The 20,614-nt window shown below is 33.7% G+C and overlaps 1 protein-coding gene across 2 annotated transcripts in view; it reads left to right on the top strand.

Moving 5' to 3' along the window:
• LOC145248962 (mitochondrial import receptor subunit TOM70-like) overlaps nt 1–20,614 on the top strand; it is a 172,932-nt gene that overhangs the window by 26,237 nt on the left and 126,081 nt on the right. For both annotated transcript variants that reach the window (XM_080110770.1, XM_080110769.1), the window contains exons 3-4: nt 8,780–8,906; nt 12,814–12,923. In XM_080110770.1, the coding sequence (XP_079966896.1) occupies nt 8,780–8,906; nt 12,814–12,923 (237 nt within the window). The remainder of the gene's footprint in view (nt 1–8,779; nt 8,907–12,813; nt 12,924–20,614) is intronic.

Raw genomic sequence — 20,614 nt, forward strand, 5'->3', positions numbered from 1 at the left:
GTTCTTAACATGGAGAGGTTAGGGGTGTTTAAACTATGCTGGGGCATGTAGTAATTAGTTCTTTCCGGAAAAAATCATTATCTAGTTTCATTATTTTGTTATTTATTTCATGCTTCAGTCATAGTTTAAAATACTGATTTCTCCCTCTGATTTTGACGACAGGTGCCCGAAAAAAATGAGGTCTCCATTTTTGGTGATAAACTGTAGTAGTATCTTTAAAAATTTGTGTTTTCTAAATAACAAAAATAAAATAAATACTTTATTTTCGTAAGTTGACAAATGATTTGTTTACAGATTTTCTTGTGCGTGTCACGACACACAGAAATTCTCATGTTGATGCGGTTGTCACTACTTTTATCTATCCATACTTACAAAGATTTTATTCAAGTCCTTTCAAATTTTAAGACAAACGAAATGAATATATTTACTATCAAATAACGTTTGAACACAGTTTCTATCTTTACTTATCTTTGTACTGCAATGTGTCAACTTTGAGATATTCTAACTTTTGACTGGAAAGACGTACGTGTTGGGTTCTAATTCCATCTTTATCTGTTAAAGTCAAAGGAGTAGGTATGGTTGGAATGAACTCATTTTTTAAAACGGACATTTTCAGACATTAGTTTTTATTTTTTACTTTTTTTACAGAGCCGACTCCTCATTTCAGAGGTAGGTGAAAGTTGGGAGTCGGCAGTTTTGGCATGAGTCTGGGTCAACAAGTTTTTAGAATCATATTCTGGGTCTTTTTATTAAAAATAATAATAATCTAGTGCTTTTTTTTATTGTGCGATTATATAATTTGGGAAAAGAGACCTTGTCATCGATTGCATGGAATTTTGAATAGAAAACTTTTATTTAATCCACGTGGGTAGCATGCTCTCATTTCATCATAGTAGTCCTAAGTAATTCGCAGTGGTATTTTTAGGTCATTTGCACTGAGAATTGATCATTTTACAGCTGAATTTTAGAAGTATTCTATCCACTGTGCCATAAGTACTTCCGGAGAATTCTAGTACAAATTTTAGAAGACTTAAACCGGTTTTTGTTTCTGGATATAAAATAAATATCACTATTTATTACTGCATATTATTACAATATGTGCTTGTGTGTTTGCTTTGGTTTTCATACATAAAGTAAATTTCACAGTGTATAAGGATTATTTAATACTGGAGATATTCATAACCCTAACCCTATTTCCAAAAGAGGGCAGATATAACATATGAAATATTTGGAATCAAGTTGCTGTTATTTCAGATCATTTGAAACCATAGCAGCAAGTTTTAGTCTCCCCTCCATCAAGGCCAGAGGTTTTGGGGAAATATATGATATTTTGTAATTGATATGCAAAACTAGGAAAACAAATGACTATGATTGAAACAGTGCAGTATCTTTTCACCAGAAAGATACTGCACTGTAGAAAACAAATGACTGATTGAAACGGTGAAGTATCTTTTCGCCAGAAAGATACTGCACCATAGAAAACAAATGACTATGATTGTAAAGGTGTATCTTTCCACCCTCAAAAAATCCTTTAAAATTGCCAGTAGGGTGCTGAAAATGAAAATAACGTTTTCATTCCAGGAAATAAGTAGTTTCCTAGATATGAAGAAATTATAGTTTCAAAAAGTGGGGGATCACTTTTTTATTTTCATTTAACGTAAAATGAACACCCAGTTTGTATCCACCTTTTGAAGGGGGGGGGCATTTTTTTTTTTTTTTTTTTTTTTTTTAGGGATGGTTTTTATTTAGTAATTGTGGCCTGGTAGACTAACATAAAACCTACCTTATAAAACTTGTTTTCTATAGGTTTTTGGTGTGCTGAAAATGAATATTGCATTTAAATTTTCCACAAAAAAATATTTTTTGGGGTAATAGACAATGTAATTCTTTATAAGTTGTGCCAGTGTTGTATGTGCAAGCGCGCATATTTTTGCTTAATACCCCAAAAAATACATACAAATTTTGGTATAAACACCAATTCTAAAAAAGAAAAATAAGACCACCACACAAAGGTGGCCATAAAGTGGGTGCTCATTCTGCATAACATTTATATAGAAAAGTGATCCCACACTTTTTTCTCTTGAAAACTACTTGCTCCTGGAATTTTAAATGTTATTTCTGTTTTCAACACCCTTGAAAACCTATAATAGGATTTTTTGAGGGTGGAAAGGTACTACACCTTTGCTGAAACATTTTATGGCTGTACCTATTTACTATGCCTCCCCACGGGACAGTTAGACACCAGGGTCGTTTTTTTAACGTGTAGAAAAGGTACAAAAATAAAAATTGTCTCAGTCGTGAAAGATTTCTCCTCCACCGAAAGAGAACAAGAAATAGAAGTGCAGCATCTGAAGAACAGATACTACACTTTGAACATTTTATGACTGTAAAAAAGTGTCAAAAATAGGCTGTAGATGATCCCCTGGATGTGTGACCTTTAGGGCTAATGTTGCTTAGCTCACTACACAATTCAGGTCATTACCTTTCCAACGAACCTTCATTTGTTAAATTCTGATCAATAATTGCTGAGATTTGGAACTCATACCATCTTTATTGTCAATTTTATATATATATATATATATATATATATATATATATATATATATATATATATATATATATATACTAGTGTTGCTGTGGCTCAAATTGGTGCAATGGAAAAGTTCAAAAATGAGAAAATGCATGTTTCTTATAGGTTTAATTTCCCATTTTGTATGGGTACAGTTTTTGTTGTTCCATTTTCTTAGCTGATATAGAGATTTTCTGGTTTGGTGACTCTTGAACATGTAACATAAATTGTCCATGTGAAAAAACAGTCAATGTGTAGCTGTAATTGTAAAGATTGTTTATTGCAAACAACAATAAAATTGGAAAGTGCAATTTCCTAAAGTGTAATGGTGTATCTGGTGGAATCACAGGAATGCGTAGAATGAAGATATATTCACCTGTGAAAGGTCCTGTTAAGAGTGTTGTTTTTATATTGTTTAAGTTTTTTACTGCAAGCCATGTGCCACTGCAAAGCTTGGATTGGTTTATATTTCACAACATAATTAGTATGCCAATTTTCAGTTGCAGTACATGCGGTGGCACCCCTGGCAAATCTAGCTGTTGGATAATTAACCACTTTATCTGCTTCCACAAGTGTCGATGGATTTATATTTGACTACCTCACTTGGAATTTTACGTTGAATAATAGCATTAAGTTCATGGACGTCTTTGTATTGAGCTGCAAGAATAGCTCATTCACTTGGTCAAGTGAAATTTGTATAATTAATTTGAATATCTGGAAAAACCTTTTTAACCAATTCTTCTTTTGATGTAATAAAATTACAGAAGTCAAGAGTCAAAGAATTTCCCCCTTAACTCGGATCAGCCGGCACTTTTCTGTACCCAATTTCCCACAAGTGATGCAAAAATTTCTGTGCGGATCGAGCAGTCTGCAACTGGACACACATGTTTTGAGTTAAGTTTAATGGCACCAAACGGTAGAGTATTTAAGGCAAGCATTTATTTCATCTGCCGGTGTTGATTGAGGAATTACAGGTAACATTTGTCTGAAATCTCCTGCAAGCAATATTACTGCATTCCTAAATTGTCTGACATTGCCATGCAAATCTTGCAAGGATTGACTAAGAACCTCAAGTAATTTTTTGCGTACCATTGTGCATTCATCCCAAACAATTTTTCCCCATACTGGATGTTTTGGAGATATCGAACTTGAGATTTTTGAAAAATTGAATGTTTAATAGTAGTTTCAAAGTAGAATAAGTAGTTCTACTTGGTAGCAAGGTCACAGGTATTCTACATGCAGCTAAGGCTATGTCATTTTGTTATCGACTGGTGGCCAAAATCAATTTAATTAGAAAGATTTTACCAGTTACTCCTGGTGCTGTTCAAGGTAGCAGTAATTTCCAAATAACTTCTATTCTCACAGTAAGTAAATTAGGAGACTAAAATAGGATTTATCCATGTTTTGACAATGCCTTATTCACTGTAATTAATTTAGGAGACTAAAATAGGATGAGGGATTAGAGATGGATGGATAGAGAGGAAGATATATGGATAGAAAAGAGAAAGTGAGAGGAAAATAGAGAAAGAGGAGATAGAGAGGGATAGAGAAGAGACAGATAGACAGAGAAGGGGGAGAGTTAGAAACAGGGGCGACACAGAGGAAAGGAGAGAAGGGGAGAGAGATAGAGGGAGTTAGAGAGAGAAAGGGTCATAAGAGAGATGGAGAGGGTGATATAGAGAGAAAGATAGGGAGAGATGGATGGAGAGATATTAAGAGGGAGAGAGAAACAGGGTGAACTACACTTCACTGTTTTGTTCCTTGATCAGTGGAGGAGAAATCCTTTGAGACTGAGGCAATTTTTATTTTTGTTACTATCCAGAGTACCCTTTTTTTTTTTTTTTTCGGAAGCGGGTTATCTGTACAATTTAATAAACAAAAAGATATTGTAAAACTTGAATTTAACGTGAAAATAAATTTAAAAATAGCACGGTAACATAAGTGCATAAGTGCCACTTTATTTTAAATATTTATTTTCCAAAGGACTGTTTGAATAAATCCACAATGAATTAAATTTTAAGTGTCGTGTAATTATTTTCTCAGCATTTGGCTCTGCTTTCGCCGGCACATGACGTCAATAGCTGGATAAAGCTGAGCGTTGCCGATGAAATAACAACGCTGTGTGAAAGAAAAATTAAAGCAAAATTGTAAATGTAGAAACATCAACAGAAAAAAACCTACTGTTGATTTGTATTTTTTATTAAATGTTTGTAGAAAATGTCTTTTTGTCGAATAAATTTTAAGCAATTTTTGCAATAAATTATAGCAACTTCGTTAATTTTCACGACTTGCCCCAGTGTATTATAAACACCCCCCAACCTCCCCATGTTAAAAACAGCTTTCGGAATACCCCCCCCCCCCACCTGCCCATGTTTAAAAATGGCTTTCGATGTTGGGGGGAGGTGTTTAATCTGAAAGCCGTTTTTAACATGGAGAGGTTAGGGTGTTTATAATACGCTGGGGCAAGTCATAAAAATTAACCAGCAACTTTCTTGTTAAAGTATTTTTTTTTATAGTTTAGAAAAGACGAAACAAACTTTTTTGTGTTTTTTGCAAGTAAACAACAAACAAAACTGGTGTGTGTGTGTATTACCGAATCCTGGCGAGTAGTAGTTTTTAATTATTTTGTTATGTCAGGGAGAAACACATATACACTGATCGAACTCCAATCTCTGGTCCCCCCTCGCCAATCTTTCACGAAAAACACCCGTCTAGCTGAATCCACTATGAAAAATTTCCCCCACTCTATATCTGTGCCTAAATCAAAACGCGGATTCCATGAACAAAGCTTCTAAGAAAGAAGCTTTGTTTCCATATGTTGTGAATCCGTCTGAGGTAAAGGTTGTGATTAGTACTTAACTTTAGTCATGACATTTCTTGACCTCATCAGTTCTCAAATCTGAAGGGTTACCAGATATTTCTATGTTGACAGTGACTATTTATTTAAAAACTGTAGGCTATATATTCCAGAGACGTACCATAGTTTCATTGACATGGATAGACCTTTACAATTTCTAAAAGGGTGTTACAATCTACCCTTAATCCTCAGTAACTCACAAAATGAAGACTGTTACCATATGGCACCATATTTAAAAAAATGCAGAGTAACTCTTCTGAAATTTTAACCATGAAATTATCCTTTTGAAAAAAATTAAAAAGTTAATTCTTGAGATAAGAGTGAAAATCAAAGATTCAAATTATAAGAATTTTTGGAAAATCATTTACATTTTCAAGTTTGAAACTGCAAAGGTGCATCTGAGTTATAATTCACCTTTTTTGTGAGAAAATGTGTAGTTTAAGAAGCCAATATTTATGACAACTTGTGTCTTATAATTCCAGAATTGTGGACCACATCTAAAATATGTGATAAACTTTGTGGGTTACTCATCAAAGGGAGAATTAAGTGTTCACCTAAAAATGAAAAGAAAATTCATTTTTTATTGTCCAACAATATGAAGAATTTGACATGAAAAGCAAGAAAAATAGATTTTTTGGTTGATAACTGCGGCTTCCAATTTTGTTTCAAATAAATTAAACCTTTGCCAAAATCTTTGAGTCCTTAATCAACCAAGCACTAGTCCGCCACCTCACAAACTTTTATCTGACTGACAGTATAGATTTAGACAAGCTCATTCTACTACAGATATCCTAACTGTAATCTTTGAACGCATATACCAAGGATTGGATAAAGCAGGCGAAGCTAGGTCAGTAGCTCTAGACATATCTAAGGCATTTGACAGGGTTTGGCATGATAGTTTTCTCATGAAAATCAAATCCTATAGTATTGCTGGACTTAACATTATCAAATCCTTCTTAGATAAGAAAAAAATCCAGGTTATCCTTGATGGTTATACATCGAAACAATATGATATAAATTCAGGTGTGCAACAGGGTAAATCCTTGGACCTTTCTCATTCCTAATATTCATAAATGACCTCTGATAAAATTTTCAGTCTGTTGAAATGGGGCCATAACTTGTTGGTTACGTTCAATGCTGCCAAGACTAAGCTTATTTCCTTTAATAATTACAAAAGACCTTCTTAATCACTGATTGCCATGGCTAATAATAAACTGCCTGAATGTACTTCCCTCAATCTCCTATTCAGACAACATGAATTGGAACAAATAAATTAAGGTAATTGCCAAGACTGTTGTAAGGCAGGTGGGCTCTCTCTACCGTTCTAAAAGGCTACTCTCATCTGAAAGTATCCTGTATCTCTAAAAGTTCACCCATGCATGGAGTATTGTTGCCACATCTCGGCTGGTGCATCTGCCACTAGTCTCTCACTCCTTGACAGGGTTCAAAAGAGTCACCAACCTAACAATTCTGAACTATCAACTAAACTCCAACCTCTGTCCCATCGCCGAAATGTAACATCCTTGTACCTGTTTTACAAGTATTACAATGACAAGTGCTCTGAGGAATTCAAAGCACTAGTATCCCCTCGATGAAAATATCCTCAACAAACTCAACAAGCAGCAAAATCCCACCCCGACACTGTAAAAATCCCTAGATGCTGTAAAGTCTTCTATGCGAATAGCTTTTTTCCTCAGACTGCTGCACTTTGGAATTCTCTCTTGGGCTTCTGATTCCCTGACTGCCTTGACATACAGATATTCAAGTGTAATGTAAACAGACACCTCACTGCCCAACTCCCTAAATAGTATCTCTGCAAATCTGGTCCCAAGGCCCCAAATAGTAGCCCCTCATGACTAAGTGGCTCTGTGCTTTTTTTGAGGTAAACTACTAATACAGAAACAAAAAAACATTAAGTGCAATGACTTGATATTCTCAAGGTAGAAGAAAAATACATAAAACTTTTTGTGCATAAACTGTGTTGATTTGACATGCAACCTTTTCAGATTTTCACTAAAAATATTCTTTTTTTTTATTGAAAATTTTTTAGATATGCCAAATTTTCCAAGATCATTTTTAGATGCTTTAATGGTTTACTCATATTCTGAAAATAAAAGTATTTCTTCAGACTATCACAATTGTTTTTTTTTTTTTTTTTTTAAATTAATTCTGTAAAACTTCTCAATCTTGCAAAAAAACATCTTTGCTATTTCTTTCCTTTTTAGCCTAATTATATTTTCTTTCTTTAACCTTTTTAATTTTTAGAGTTTTTATACTAAAAATAATTTTCATGAAGTTTTCGAAGCAATTTGAGATGTTCTGAATTTTTGAAATGAGGTATGAATGTTTGTATCATTTTGATTGTTCATTGTGCCAATAACACCCAAGATGTGAATAATTATCCAATCAATTAAACAATTAAAACAAATTTTTATAAACTACTGTAGTCTGATTTTGGATGTCATCTGTCTCCAGAAATGAGTTTTGGTCTAATTTTTATTGGCCTAGAAAATAGAGCACTGGTAGTTTAATGGTTCTGATCTTGCTCATTTCTTTTGGTTTTTAAATGAAGATGAAATAGTGTTAAAATAAAAATTTGGAATGGAATCACCACATCGAACAATCTTCACTAACCATTTGTTTATCTCTAGTTTACTCAAAGCCAACCAAACAACATCTCTTGACACTCTAAAACTTTTACCAGATTCACATCTATACTTATTTGTTTGTTGCTAAATTATTCTCTTTAATCATTTCCAGAATCTAACTCCTCAATTTCTGATTACTTCTGTCTCGTGCTTCCTCTTTACTCTTGTGACAATTCCCAGTTGTACTAAGATTTGTCTTCCAGACTAACCCTTTCTTGTATGATCTGATTCAATCAAATCTATGATTATCTCTCAAAACCTGTTTCACTGAGGGTCTTTTAGTCTTGCCTTTCTACATCTTGCTTACAGATTTACATGCAATTTCTTTTTCAATTCTTATAGCTGGACCAGATACTGTTTCTGCAACTTCTAGATTTTCTTGATTCCATGTAAACTTGTTAATAGCAATTTCTTCTAATGGCATTTCCAAGCATGCCTACAAGTCTTGTTTGTTATCTTCAGCAGTTTATCCTTCAATTTCTTCCACTGTTCTTCCTAACCAAACACTCCATCTGGATATTAATATTATATTTATAACAAATATTTTCTATGCAGCAGTGTTACATGTCAGTGAAAAAAAAAAAAGAAAAAAGGCTTAAACAATAATGGAGATGAAATATTGAAAGCCCCCCCCCCAAAAAAAAAACAAAAAACAAAAAAAAAACCCTTAAATTTTTAACTAAATTTTCTCTTTTTATTTTCCAGAGTCACCATAAGCAAGTATTGTCGGATTGTACTCGAGCTCTGGATTTAAATCCGAAATATGCAAAAGCTTTGAGCAGAAGAGCCAAATCAGCTGAACATCTTGGAGATTTGAAATTAGCATTAGAAGGTTTGCCAGTTTTTTATCCTCGTTATTAGAGAAAAAGGACATTGCTTTTGTCTTCAATTTTTTTTTTTTTTTTTATTGAAGCAAAATTCTATTGGTCGACAATAAGAAATGTTTAGCTAATGTTTTTGATTTTTATATGATGCATCAGCATAATCGAATGAGATCAATTCTTTATGTGAAGTAAACTTGTAACTTTGTGATAGAACTAACGTGCCTATCCGGCGTTGCTTGGGACCATATAAACAATGAGAAAATTAAAGTAGATTTTGAATATATTTGTTATTCTACAGATAGAGGAATTTTTAATGTCTATGTGTCATTTGCTTTTTTGAACAAAAGAATATTTTTCCTACCTTAGGACGGGTATTACACATATCAAATAATTGTACCTTACCTAGGATAAGTAATTTATACCATATATATGAAAAATTGTTACCTTTTATCGAGTATATATTTGCATCTATCTCATTTGAACGCAGGCAATATCATATATTCTGCGAGCATACATTTGCATGTCTCTCATTCAATCGCGGGTGACTCTGCTAGTATATATTTGAACATATCTCGTTCAATCTCAGGTGGTGCCGAGTATCCTGCTAGTGTATAATTGCACCTCCTTCAATCCCAGCTGATGCCGGGTACTCTGCTAGTATATATTTCCACCTATCTCGTTTAATCCTGGGCGATGCAGGATATTCTGCTAGTATATTTTCTCACCCATGTCTTTCAATCCCGGAGAATGCCGGGTATTCTGCTAGTATATATTTCCATCAATCTCATTAAATCCCAGGCTACGCTGGGTATTCTGCTAGTATATATATTCATCAATCCTGGGCAATGTTGAGTATTCTGCTAGTATATATTTCCACCTCACTCATTCAATCCCGGGCGACACCGGGTACTTTGCTGGTATATTTTCTAACCTATCCTATTCAATCCAGGGTTACACTGGGTATTCTGCTAGTATATATCTCCAATGTAATTCAATACCAAGCTAAATGTTGCTTAACTTTGATCTACATATAGCATTTCGTATTTCCAAGTAGTCCCATCAAATAATGACCAATAATAACTTTGGTGATCTACATAAAGCATTTGGTATTCCCAAGTAGTCACCAATCTGATAATGACCAAAACAATGTTGCTTAATTTTGGTAATATACATAAAGCATTTGGTAATCCCAAGTAGTCACCCATCTAATAGTAATAATGAAAGTAAAGTTTGTTTCATTTTGTTTTCAAGTTTCCAATTCGATGATGGACACATACAATTTTTTCATAGTGATTTGTCCAGGTATTTGGAGATTGACATTTACCAGTATCACCCCCACTCCGTCAAATAAAAACCTGCCATGAAATAAATACATGGGTACTTGTGCTCTTCTGCCCATGTACTGAAATAATGTTATTATTTTGAAAGCCATTCTTAACATGGGGAGAGGAGGCTGTTTAGTAACTATTTTTTGTGCTTCCACCTAACAATTTAATATCATGAAGTTTGAACTTAACCTGAATAAACTATTTAAAAATAACGAGGTGGCAAAGATGCACAATCAATCAAAACGTGTTCACTTTTGCTTATTTTTTCTTTTGCCATTTACTAGTAAGATTAACGATTGCATTTCTCATTTCTTTACACGTGCACACGTTAACATTTTCTTTTTTTTTGGGGGGGGGGTAAATTTTTACATTACGTCCACCTCCACATATTTTGTTACAATGACCACTTTTATATGTTTTTGTCTATACTGATTACAAAAATCTCATTCAAATTTCGTGCAAACAAGTACTTATAGAGATATAAACACATGTATTCTACACTGTAAGTCAATGCCTGCCAGATTTGTACTCGTGTGCAATACAAAAACCACTTCTCTCCTATCGACACTGTCACCAACCATATCAATTGCAATGGGTATGCTGCCTATGATTTATACGGATAAATTTGGGGGATTTATGTACCACCCTTACTAAAAAGGGGTGGCTGCTCTGATATATGTTCTTTACATGCAGATGTTGGGGATGTCTATTCCAAGGGGAGGTTGCTGGTGTCTATTCCGAAAGTCATTCTTAACATAGGGAGTTTCTTATCAATCTAAACAGTTCAGATACAGTGAGAATCCCTAAATTCTAAAAATCTGTTTATACTTTTGATTATTTTAATGAACCATTTTTCCTAATTTTATTATTGCATACGGATTTACGCATTCCCTTATTTGCTTTTATTAGATTCAAACAGTACCTGTAGGTTATCAACAACTGTAGTTTACTTTTTTGCGAGGGGCGGGAAGAGGGGTTTCCACCAGGTAACGCCAGTTAATGGGTCCTGCTAGTTTAAAATGATTATGAAATTTTGTTTTTTAAAAGAAATTTGTTTTATTAAATACAAAAATATAACCTTTTGCAGATTATTTTAAGTTGCAGAAGATGGCCATATTTTTTAGTTTAGTGTCACCATTTATTCTTCCAATTTGATCTTTCATACAAATCTTGTACATAACTTGTCTAAAATCAGCTTTTTAGGTTTAAAAACATATTGATTTTTAAAGTTCATTGCCACTGTTAAATATACTTACATGAAAATATGAAAAGTCCTACTTGATCAGCCCCATGTTATCAAGCTGTCAAAATATGTTGGCTTCCGGATCTAAAATGCACCAAGCATTGATGTTATTGTTTCTTTCCTTTTCTTTTGTAAAAATCAATCATGTTTTGCAAAGTCAAAAACAAAAAGAATTATTTTGCTTTACAAAATAATCAAACCAAACACCATAAATAAATATTTGAGGCTAAAAATAACTTGAAGCATAAAAACTTTTTTTCAAAATGACTTGATTTGGCATTAAATAACCCGAAAAGGGTTATTTAATGCCATAAAACAACAAAATCAAAAATCTAACAAGCAGTGATTTGGCACCTCATTCTCATTAAAAGTAATTTCACTGATGAGCTGCGTTTTAAGATTAGTAAAGTTTTACTGATGTTACTTGTCTGCTTTTTTACTGATGTTACTTGTCTGCTTTTTGTAGTGGAGACCTACTTTTGTAATTTTTCTGTAGATAGCAGAATTTCAGCCATATTAGAGTGATGCCGCATATATTTTATAAATCAAATGAAGCTAATGCAAGTAAGAAATTTATATTTCTCTGATGACACTCTGGTATAGGTTGGAGATATAAGAAGTACTAGTTTTCATTTACTAGCCAGCTACAGGCGTTGTGTTAAAAAAGGGTATATTGTTCTATTAAACCTTTTATTATCTACATAATTTGACTTTGTTAAGAAAAAAGTAAAGATTGAAAATACAGTAATGTGCTTTGGAAGATTGTCAGTGAAAAAAAAAAAACACAATCGCCAAAAGATAAGTATTTTATTTTAGTTGCCACTTGGAAAAATCACCTGCAAATGTGACTGTTTCACTCACAACATAAAGCCTTGTAATCAATAAAGGACAACTTCATGCAGATTATGATATTGGATCATTTTGTGCCATGAAAATGTTGCTGTTCATGCAGACCTTCTTAATGTGCAGGAGTATCGATGAAAGTGAATAAATTGGATTCATTACTTGTTATTCTACTCTTGTTGTTTCTTTTTTCTTGGGTGAACAAGATTTTCACATCGTCTTGTACATAAGATTGTGAGTTTTTCTCTTGCAAAAATTTGTTTTCCTCCTAAAATATGCAAAATCTTTAAATTGAAGAGCCATTTTTCTGCAGAGAATCGATGAGATTTTAAATTAACATGAGAGGTAAAGAATCTAAAATGACTTGTGTTCAATTAATTGTATCCAATGAATCTTTTACAATCTTTTATTTCAGCATTTAATAAAAGGAATCCAAATCTCAAATTGCAAATATCAACATTTTTGGTATTAAATCAACTTTTTTTTCTCATCCCTTTTCAGATTTAACCTTTTTATGTATGTTGGAAAATTTTGCAAATGAAGAAACGGTGAAATTCTCTGAACGGGTTTTACATCAACTTGGAAAACAAAAAGCAAAGATAGAAATGGATGTAAGTAATTTGTACATAATAAAGTAAAAAATAATTTTTAATTTTAACAAATATTTTAAATTACAACTGTAATCAAAGTTAACATAGGCTGCAGTTTGCAAGAATTCTCATGTTCTCATAATATAAGAACAAAAGTTGAAAAAAAAAAATGACTTTCCTCCTTACCGAACTTTGGCTATGATGCTAACAATGGGAACTCAAGTTATTATCTTTTTTGTGTCCAAATCTGAAAATGTATTTGAATATTTTTTATGGGATACAGAGTTTTCTAATAGCTAATTATAGACCAAATTTTAACAATGAATTTAAGAAAAATAAAAAGTAAAAGAGCCATCTGACCAGTTTTGTACCTTGTTCAACAGAGCTAAATTGAGGTATAATTATGATTTAAAAAGAAAAAAAGGGAGGAGGACTTAAGTGGAGAAAGAATCAAATGGAAACCATATTAAGTCCTAAAAGATTTTCTTTTTGCTTATAAAAAAAAGGACTTAATATGTTAAATATAAATAAATATAAATCCAATCTTTGCGATACCTACCTCTTAGGAACCTATTGCAAACCACAAATACATTTAAATGAATAAATAATAGTTATGATGATGGGGGGGGGGGGGAAGGACGCCTTTTTGGATTGAGGATAACATAAGCTGCTCCCAAATGTATTTATTAAGAATTATTTTTATTTATTCCAATTAGTTCATTTATACAATAGTTTTAACAAACAGCAAAAATTCTCAGCATTTTTGAATAATAAAAAAAAAATTTCTTTTGCAATAATTATAATAATTATAAAAATTCAAAGTGTATCAGGAGAGAATATTTTTTGTTTTTCTTAGCACAAACTAACTCTGAACTGTCATCGTAGCCTCCAGATAGGACCCCTGTGACACTAGGTTCGACTGAGGTTGTTGAGTGCTGGAGGGGTTAAGGTGGGAGTAGGAAAAGAACAAAGGATAGAACAGATAGGAAAGAAAAGGAAGTAGGTTTAGCAAGTAATAAAAGGACGTATCAATAGACAAAGAATAGGAATTTGTTCTTAATGCAGACAAAGAGAAATAAGGGTAATTTTAAATTAGTGTGACGAATAGTGCTAGCAAAAGGACTGAGAAATGGACTAAAGAACGATACTTGACGGAGGGGGTCAGTTTTACGCTTAGTTGAGGCCCGAACTTCGAGGGCAGTTGATCGCTTGGCGGTTCCCGAGAGAAATAGGAAGATAAACTGACAGCAATAGATGCACCCAGCCTTGACAGGATGTAGATGTTGGCCTTAGTATGTAGAGGATTGATGAGGACATACAACCGACCTATGTGAAGCATCGGCATCTGTGTTTTTTTTTCTATTTCTTATTTTATTTTTATACTTGTGGATCAGTGAGCTCTCCATCGATGGTTATCTTGTTCAGACTGGCGATGACACTGTCAGAACTAGATGAAGGAGAAAGCCACGGCACGCAACTTTGGGATCAGCAATCTGTCAGTGGGGTCACATGGTGGCACACCTGGAGCATACAGCCTTTACAGTGTCTTTTTAGATGCCTAAATACCCATTTGATCTTGAAATCTAGCTCATCCTTGTTGTTGCAGACAGTATGGTTAGGGTATGTTTTTTAGTAAAAGGAGCAACAATTCAATGGAAAAGTATTTCTTTTAATTTATTGAAATTTTAATGACATTAATTTCTGATTGGAATAACTCTAAAGGATTTTTTTTTTATTAGTACACGATGATTAGTTATGATTAAAATACACTAGTGTCAATAGGATTTACTAGTGGAGCTGCAGTGGGGGATTATTATTAGTTCTTTTAATTATTATCTATTTATCTATAAAAGTGAAAATGCCTGTGTCTGTAAATTTCCCTACCAAATAACTCAATTTTCAGTTTAGAGACTCAAGATTTGACATAAAGGGTATTGAGATTTGGGAAAGTTTTCTTGATCAGTTTTCAAACAGAAATTTGACTGTCAAAGTTCAATGATTTGACCTTTTGAAACCTACCAAACTCCTTCATCAATTTTTGGTCTGAACACTTGAAATTTTAAATGTAGGTTACTTGGACGTGGATCAAACTTTATAACTTGATTTGAGCCCCAAAAAAGAAATGTTAAAGGGTTAAAATTGGGGTCAAAGTTTTTTAAAAATTGATTCCTGCAGTTTCTACCAAATAACTCGGCCAACTTCTGGTCTAAACATTTGAAATTTTACATAAAGGGTATTCAGAGATAGGGCAAGCTTTTTAATCAGTTTGGGTCAAAAATTTGAGCTGCCAAGGGGTCAATGTTCAAAAGAGTTGACCTTTGCGGTGTCTAGCAAACTACTCAGCCAATTTTGGGTCTAAACATTTAAAATTTATACATAACGGGTATTCAGACATGCGACAAGCATTTTAATCAATTTTGGGTAAAAAATTTGGCTGCCAAAAGATCAAAGTTGAAAGAGTTGACCTTTGCAGATTCTACCAAATTTCTCCGCCAATTTTGAGTCTAAACACTTGAAATTTTAGATGTAGGTAACTTGGACACGAGTAAAACTTTTTATTTTTATTTGAAACCAAAACAATAAATGTTAAAGGGTTAAAATTGGGGTCAAAGTTAAAAAAATTTTACCTGTGCGGTCTCTACAAAATTACTCAGACAATTTATGGTCTAAACATTTGAAATTTACACATAGGGCAAGTTATGAACAACACATAGGGCCCGAGCAAAGCCGGGATGGACTGTTAGTTGTAGTATATATGAGATTTTATTTTATGGTTTAGAAAACAAAGAAAATGTCCAAGTTACCTACATCTAAAATTTCAAGTGTTTAGACTTTCCATCAATGTAATTGTTTTAAAAATTGACCCACAAATAAGATACGACTTGTTGAAGCACATTAGGTATGTAATATTGCCGATGCCCACGGAAATACAGCATACGTTTGTAATGCTAGTCTTAGATTGTCTTTGCTACGTTCTACTTTCTATTTATTTATTTTGTATCGTTCACCTTCTAACAATGATTGTTCAGTTGTTGATTTTATATCAAACAGTATTGATAATGCATTACAACTTCACCCATCAAGTTTATGACTGTCTCATTTCAAAATTTTGGTTCACATGATTTTTATGGTATAATAGTGGCAAGTCTTCTATTTCTCCTCTATTTAATGGTCTTTAGTGATGTTCAGTATGGTTTTCATGGATTTTGTTCAACACATAATCTGTTAATTATTGTAACTGAGTAGATCAGTCAGTTTATGGATAATTTAGGAGAGGTAGGGCCATTGAGCTTGATATTTCGAAGACGTTCAATGTGACCTTCTGGTTTTCTATATAAACTTCAAGGTTATGATATTTGTGGTGAAGTTCATGACGTTATTAGATTTTTTCATCATAGTTTGCGAGTAACTGGATGGTGACTCTTCATTCTCTTTTCCTATGAATGCTAGCGTTCCTCGGAGCTCTATTCTGTTTATCCTCTACTAGCAGGGATTCTCGACATCCCTCAGAATTCACTCACATTTTATTGTCATCAAAATTGATGAAGTCATCCATTTTTCAATCAAATTGCATGCTCTAGTTGAGGACCCATGGAAGTGGATTGGAAGGAAGCTTCACGTATGTCCTCACAGTGACTTAGTTCACAGTACATTGTAGTCTACATTGCACTGTAGAGAACCTACTATTGATTGTATAAAATTATTTTATATATAATGGCTTGAATTAAAGTTAAAACTGCAAAAGTCAAGTATCATGCTTCAGTTGTGCTCTATACAGAAAAATTAATTTTGAACATGCCCCTGCCATATCAAAGAACCTACTGTTGATTTTATATGTCTGGCCTTTCGACTTGTATGATAATAAAACTTCTCAAATGCACTTGTGATGTTAGGCTGTGTAAGGTGTTAATTTTTGGTCAAAAGCGTCCATTCTTTCTTTCATTGGGTTATTTCGATTATCAATACTTATTAAAGACATTCTGATATAAAACCTATCTAAAAATACTACCAGGCACATAAAGTACCTTCGTGTGAAATTTCATAAAAATTTACTTGGCCGTTTTCGAGTCCATAGGAAACGAACTCGCACACAGAAAGTTCTTTTTATATAACAGTAGTTTTATGTAATAGTAGAGATAGAAGTATCAATGATTTTCCAGAGAATATTATTAAAAAAATTAATACCTACACTGATGATAGCACTCGCTATTCTCGTGTTGTTTCTCACCCACCTACATTAGATCAGTTAAAATATACAGTGCATCTAAAAGTTGATTTTGGTTTTAATTGTAGATTGAGGTACAAATGGTTTATTTCATTTAATCTTGTTAAGGTTCAGCTTGTCTTTGAATCGTAAGCGTGCTCCATTTCTTCCTGAGATTCTTATGGATGACTTTGCTTTTGAGGAAAAATCGACTCTGAAGCTTCTTGGCATTTGTTATCAAATTTTTCTTGGAATACCTATATTAGATCCATTGCTTTTCTGTTTCTCGTTAAAGTAATTTCTCTATATCATTGTAAACACTTTCTCACACCTGAAAATATTCTTTATCTCAACAAATCAACTATCAAACCATGTATTAAGTATTGTGGTTATATTTTGACTGCTTAATCTCTGTCCCATTTAAGGTTTCTTGATAATATGTTAAAATTTCTCTGCAATTTAATCGATCTCACCCGATTTTCTTCTCTGCAACCGACATGATGTTGCTTATCTCGTTTCTATAAATACTATTATGGAATGTGTTCTTCAGAATTATCTGATCTAATCGTCGCTTCTTTTGTTCTGGCTTATTTGACTCGTTGATCTAGTGGTCTCTATCAATTTGCTGTTTTTATACCTCAGTTTAATACAGCTTCCTGTTCCAGTAGTTTTTTTCCCAAGAATCACAGGTTTGTGGAACTCTTTCCCTGCTGACTGTTTTCCCCCTACTTTTAACCTTGGTCCTTTCAAGATTAAGGTCAATAGTCATCACCTGTTTTTGCAATTATCAGCTTTCATTCTTGTTACATTAAGTGATTTCACGCCTTGTCTGGAGTGATTTTCATAAAAAAAAAACTATGCCCCACATAAAAATAGTTTAAGGTTGCAATTAGCCAAGTTGGTGGGGGTCAGATGTTGGGATTGGAAAAGTTTTAGATGTTCTCAGACAGACACTTCTGGATTTTTGTGAAGGTAGAACACTGAGTTGATTCTTATTGCCACATGTGTGGCAGTCACATCACCACCCAGCACTTGCCAACAACAATGAACTCAATAGAGCCATCTGAATTGAGTCTGGGTCCCTTTTCATAGATGTGGAGTGAAAGATGTGGCCATCATAGTTTGAGGGAACTTAATCTTCTTGATATGTGAAACTTTGTGGATTAGAGTCAAACCACTTGTTGGTATAATGTGCACGTATTATGAAAAGGGGGTAGGAAGGGACAGAATAAATGAAAAGATGGAAAGAACAAAGGAATAGGAAGAAGAGAGATAAAATACTGGAAATGTGAACTCAAATCATAATAAAAAAAAATTCTTTGTTAAAATTTATAAATTAATGTGGAACATGTGGGAGTTGAAAACTCTCAGCCTAACTCGATTGTCGCCCTTTAACTCAGAAGAGCGACCTAGCTACGTCATTTCCTGTTCCCCATATTTCTTCCTCTTTTGCGCTGGACTTTCAAGCAGTCAAGATGTAACAAACACCGCTCCGGTGGGGCCATGAGCCACCGCTGCATCCTGACTAGCCAGTCAACCGCAAGTAACGTTACTCATCTTTCAATGAACTCTTATTCTTTCTATCACTCTTTCCTGTATATTTATGCAAATAAATTGCATTTGTTTCGTTGATATATTACGGTATTTTTTCGTCTTCATTATGCGGCCTTTTGTCTTTTCAATTCCTCTACCATTAAATACATCCACCATTATATACATGGGGACGGGATCGTCTATCACACTGCAGACCATCCTATTTCCAACAAACACCATCTGAATTTAGTTATGTATGTTTGGGGAGAGGAAAGAGAGAGCATTTTATTTTAGAACTAAATTAATTTACCCTTTTGAAAGTTGGCAATTTAAATGTAATTTTGAAATGACTAAGGAATATATATTGCAGTTAACAGTTGTAAACCATCCATTTTAAAAGCAAAATTTTCTTTGTTAAAACGTTTTTAAGAAAATCAATTCCTATTTGCAGCTGCAAAGGTCGTTTTTCTATAGGAGTTAAGTTATGAATTTTGTAATTTCTTTTCTAGATGCAAGTGCTAATATTATATTTATTTCAGTTTTTAATCTTTATTTTCATTTCATTGTTTTATTAATTGTGTAAATGGTTTTCTCGTGAAAGATGTGCCGAATCTATCTGGCAAGTTTCATTTGGCTCTCGTCTTGAGGAGGCCTCATGTTTTGACAAGCTTCTGGGCTTGACTTTTTACTCCTGATCTTAATTGGAACACATACATTAAATCTGTTGCCAAGGCCGCTGGAAAAATGGTGGGATCCTTCTATCAATCCAGTAGATATCTCACTGCTGATGCAATTCTCTATCTATATATGAGCTAGGTACATCCACGGATGGAGTACTGTTGCCACATCTGGGCAGGAACTGCAAGAAAGGACTTATCCTGCCTTGATAGTTCAAAATAGACTTCGTAGCCTCATAGGGGGATGTCCTTTTCTCTTCCCTGCAACCTCTTTCTCACAGAAGAGATGTTGCGAGTTTGTCTCTGCTTTATCGTTATTTTCATGGCAGGTGTTCGGCTGAGCTCCATTCTATGGTCCCCCCCTCGCCAAACATTCACAAGAAACACCCGTCTAGCAGAAAACACTGTCACTAGTTTCTCCCACTCTTTATCTGTGCCTAAACCTAAGCGTAGATTCCATGAGCAAAGCTTCTTTCTTAGAACTGCACGCCTATAGAATTGTCTTCCGTTTTTCTGCTTTCCAGCTGACTACAATATGGTTGTCTTCAAGTCTAACGTAAATAAGTTTTTGATGAGCCATTCCATATAAGTTAACAAATTTACCGAATCTCCATTACTAATGATTACTATATTGTCCAATTTCTACTGTACACTCTTTAACCCTTATCCTTGAGTGGCCTCTTGGCCTTAATAAGTGGTGACGCCTATGTAAAAAAAAAAAAAAAAAGAAAAGAAAATTAAAGATATTTTCTTGGTTGGAAAGAGAATGAAATAATATTAGTTTGGTGCAAAAATAATGTTTTTTTGATGTTCAACTTCATATCAAAAACATTTTTGCACCAACCTAATATCTTGATTACTTAACTGATTTTTCATTTTACAGAAAATTGAATTAATGATTTCTATTTTTAATTTAATTCGCTTTTAATATTGTTGTTCTAGCAGAACCTGTGTACCAGCGTTGCCCAATGGAAATCTCCCCTCCTCCAGTACTGTTGTTAGTTGGATCCACTGCCCGCCTATTATAATGTCAGGCACCCGTGGCCAAAATGAATATACCGTGGAAATGTATGGATGCATTTCATGCATATTTATATATCGAAGTAATAGCGTATTTGTTAACATGATTTTGGTCCATAAAAACCCCCAGAATTTTCAGAAAAGAGATCTGTTGAGGAGGCCGAGATCACAATGTTGTATCTGTTCTGACCTTTTCTGACCTCGATCAGTGTAGGAGAAATCCTAGACTGGGACAATTTATGCTTTTGTTCCTGTCCAGCATACAACACAACTAAATG

This window comes from Euprymna scolopes, chromosome 27 (genome assembly GCF_053919585.1).
Source record: "Euprymna scolopes isolate OS-2025 chromosome 27, ASM5391958v1, whole genome shotgun sequence".
NCBI classification, from domain to species: domain Eukaryota; kingdom Metazoa; phylum Mollusca; class Cephalopoda; order Sepiida; family Sepiolidae; genus Euprymna; species Euprymna scolopes.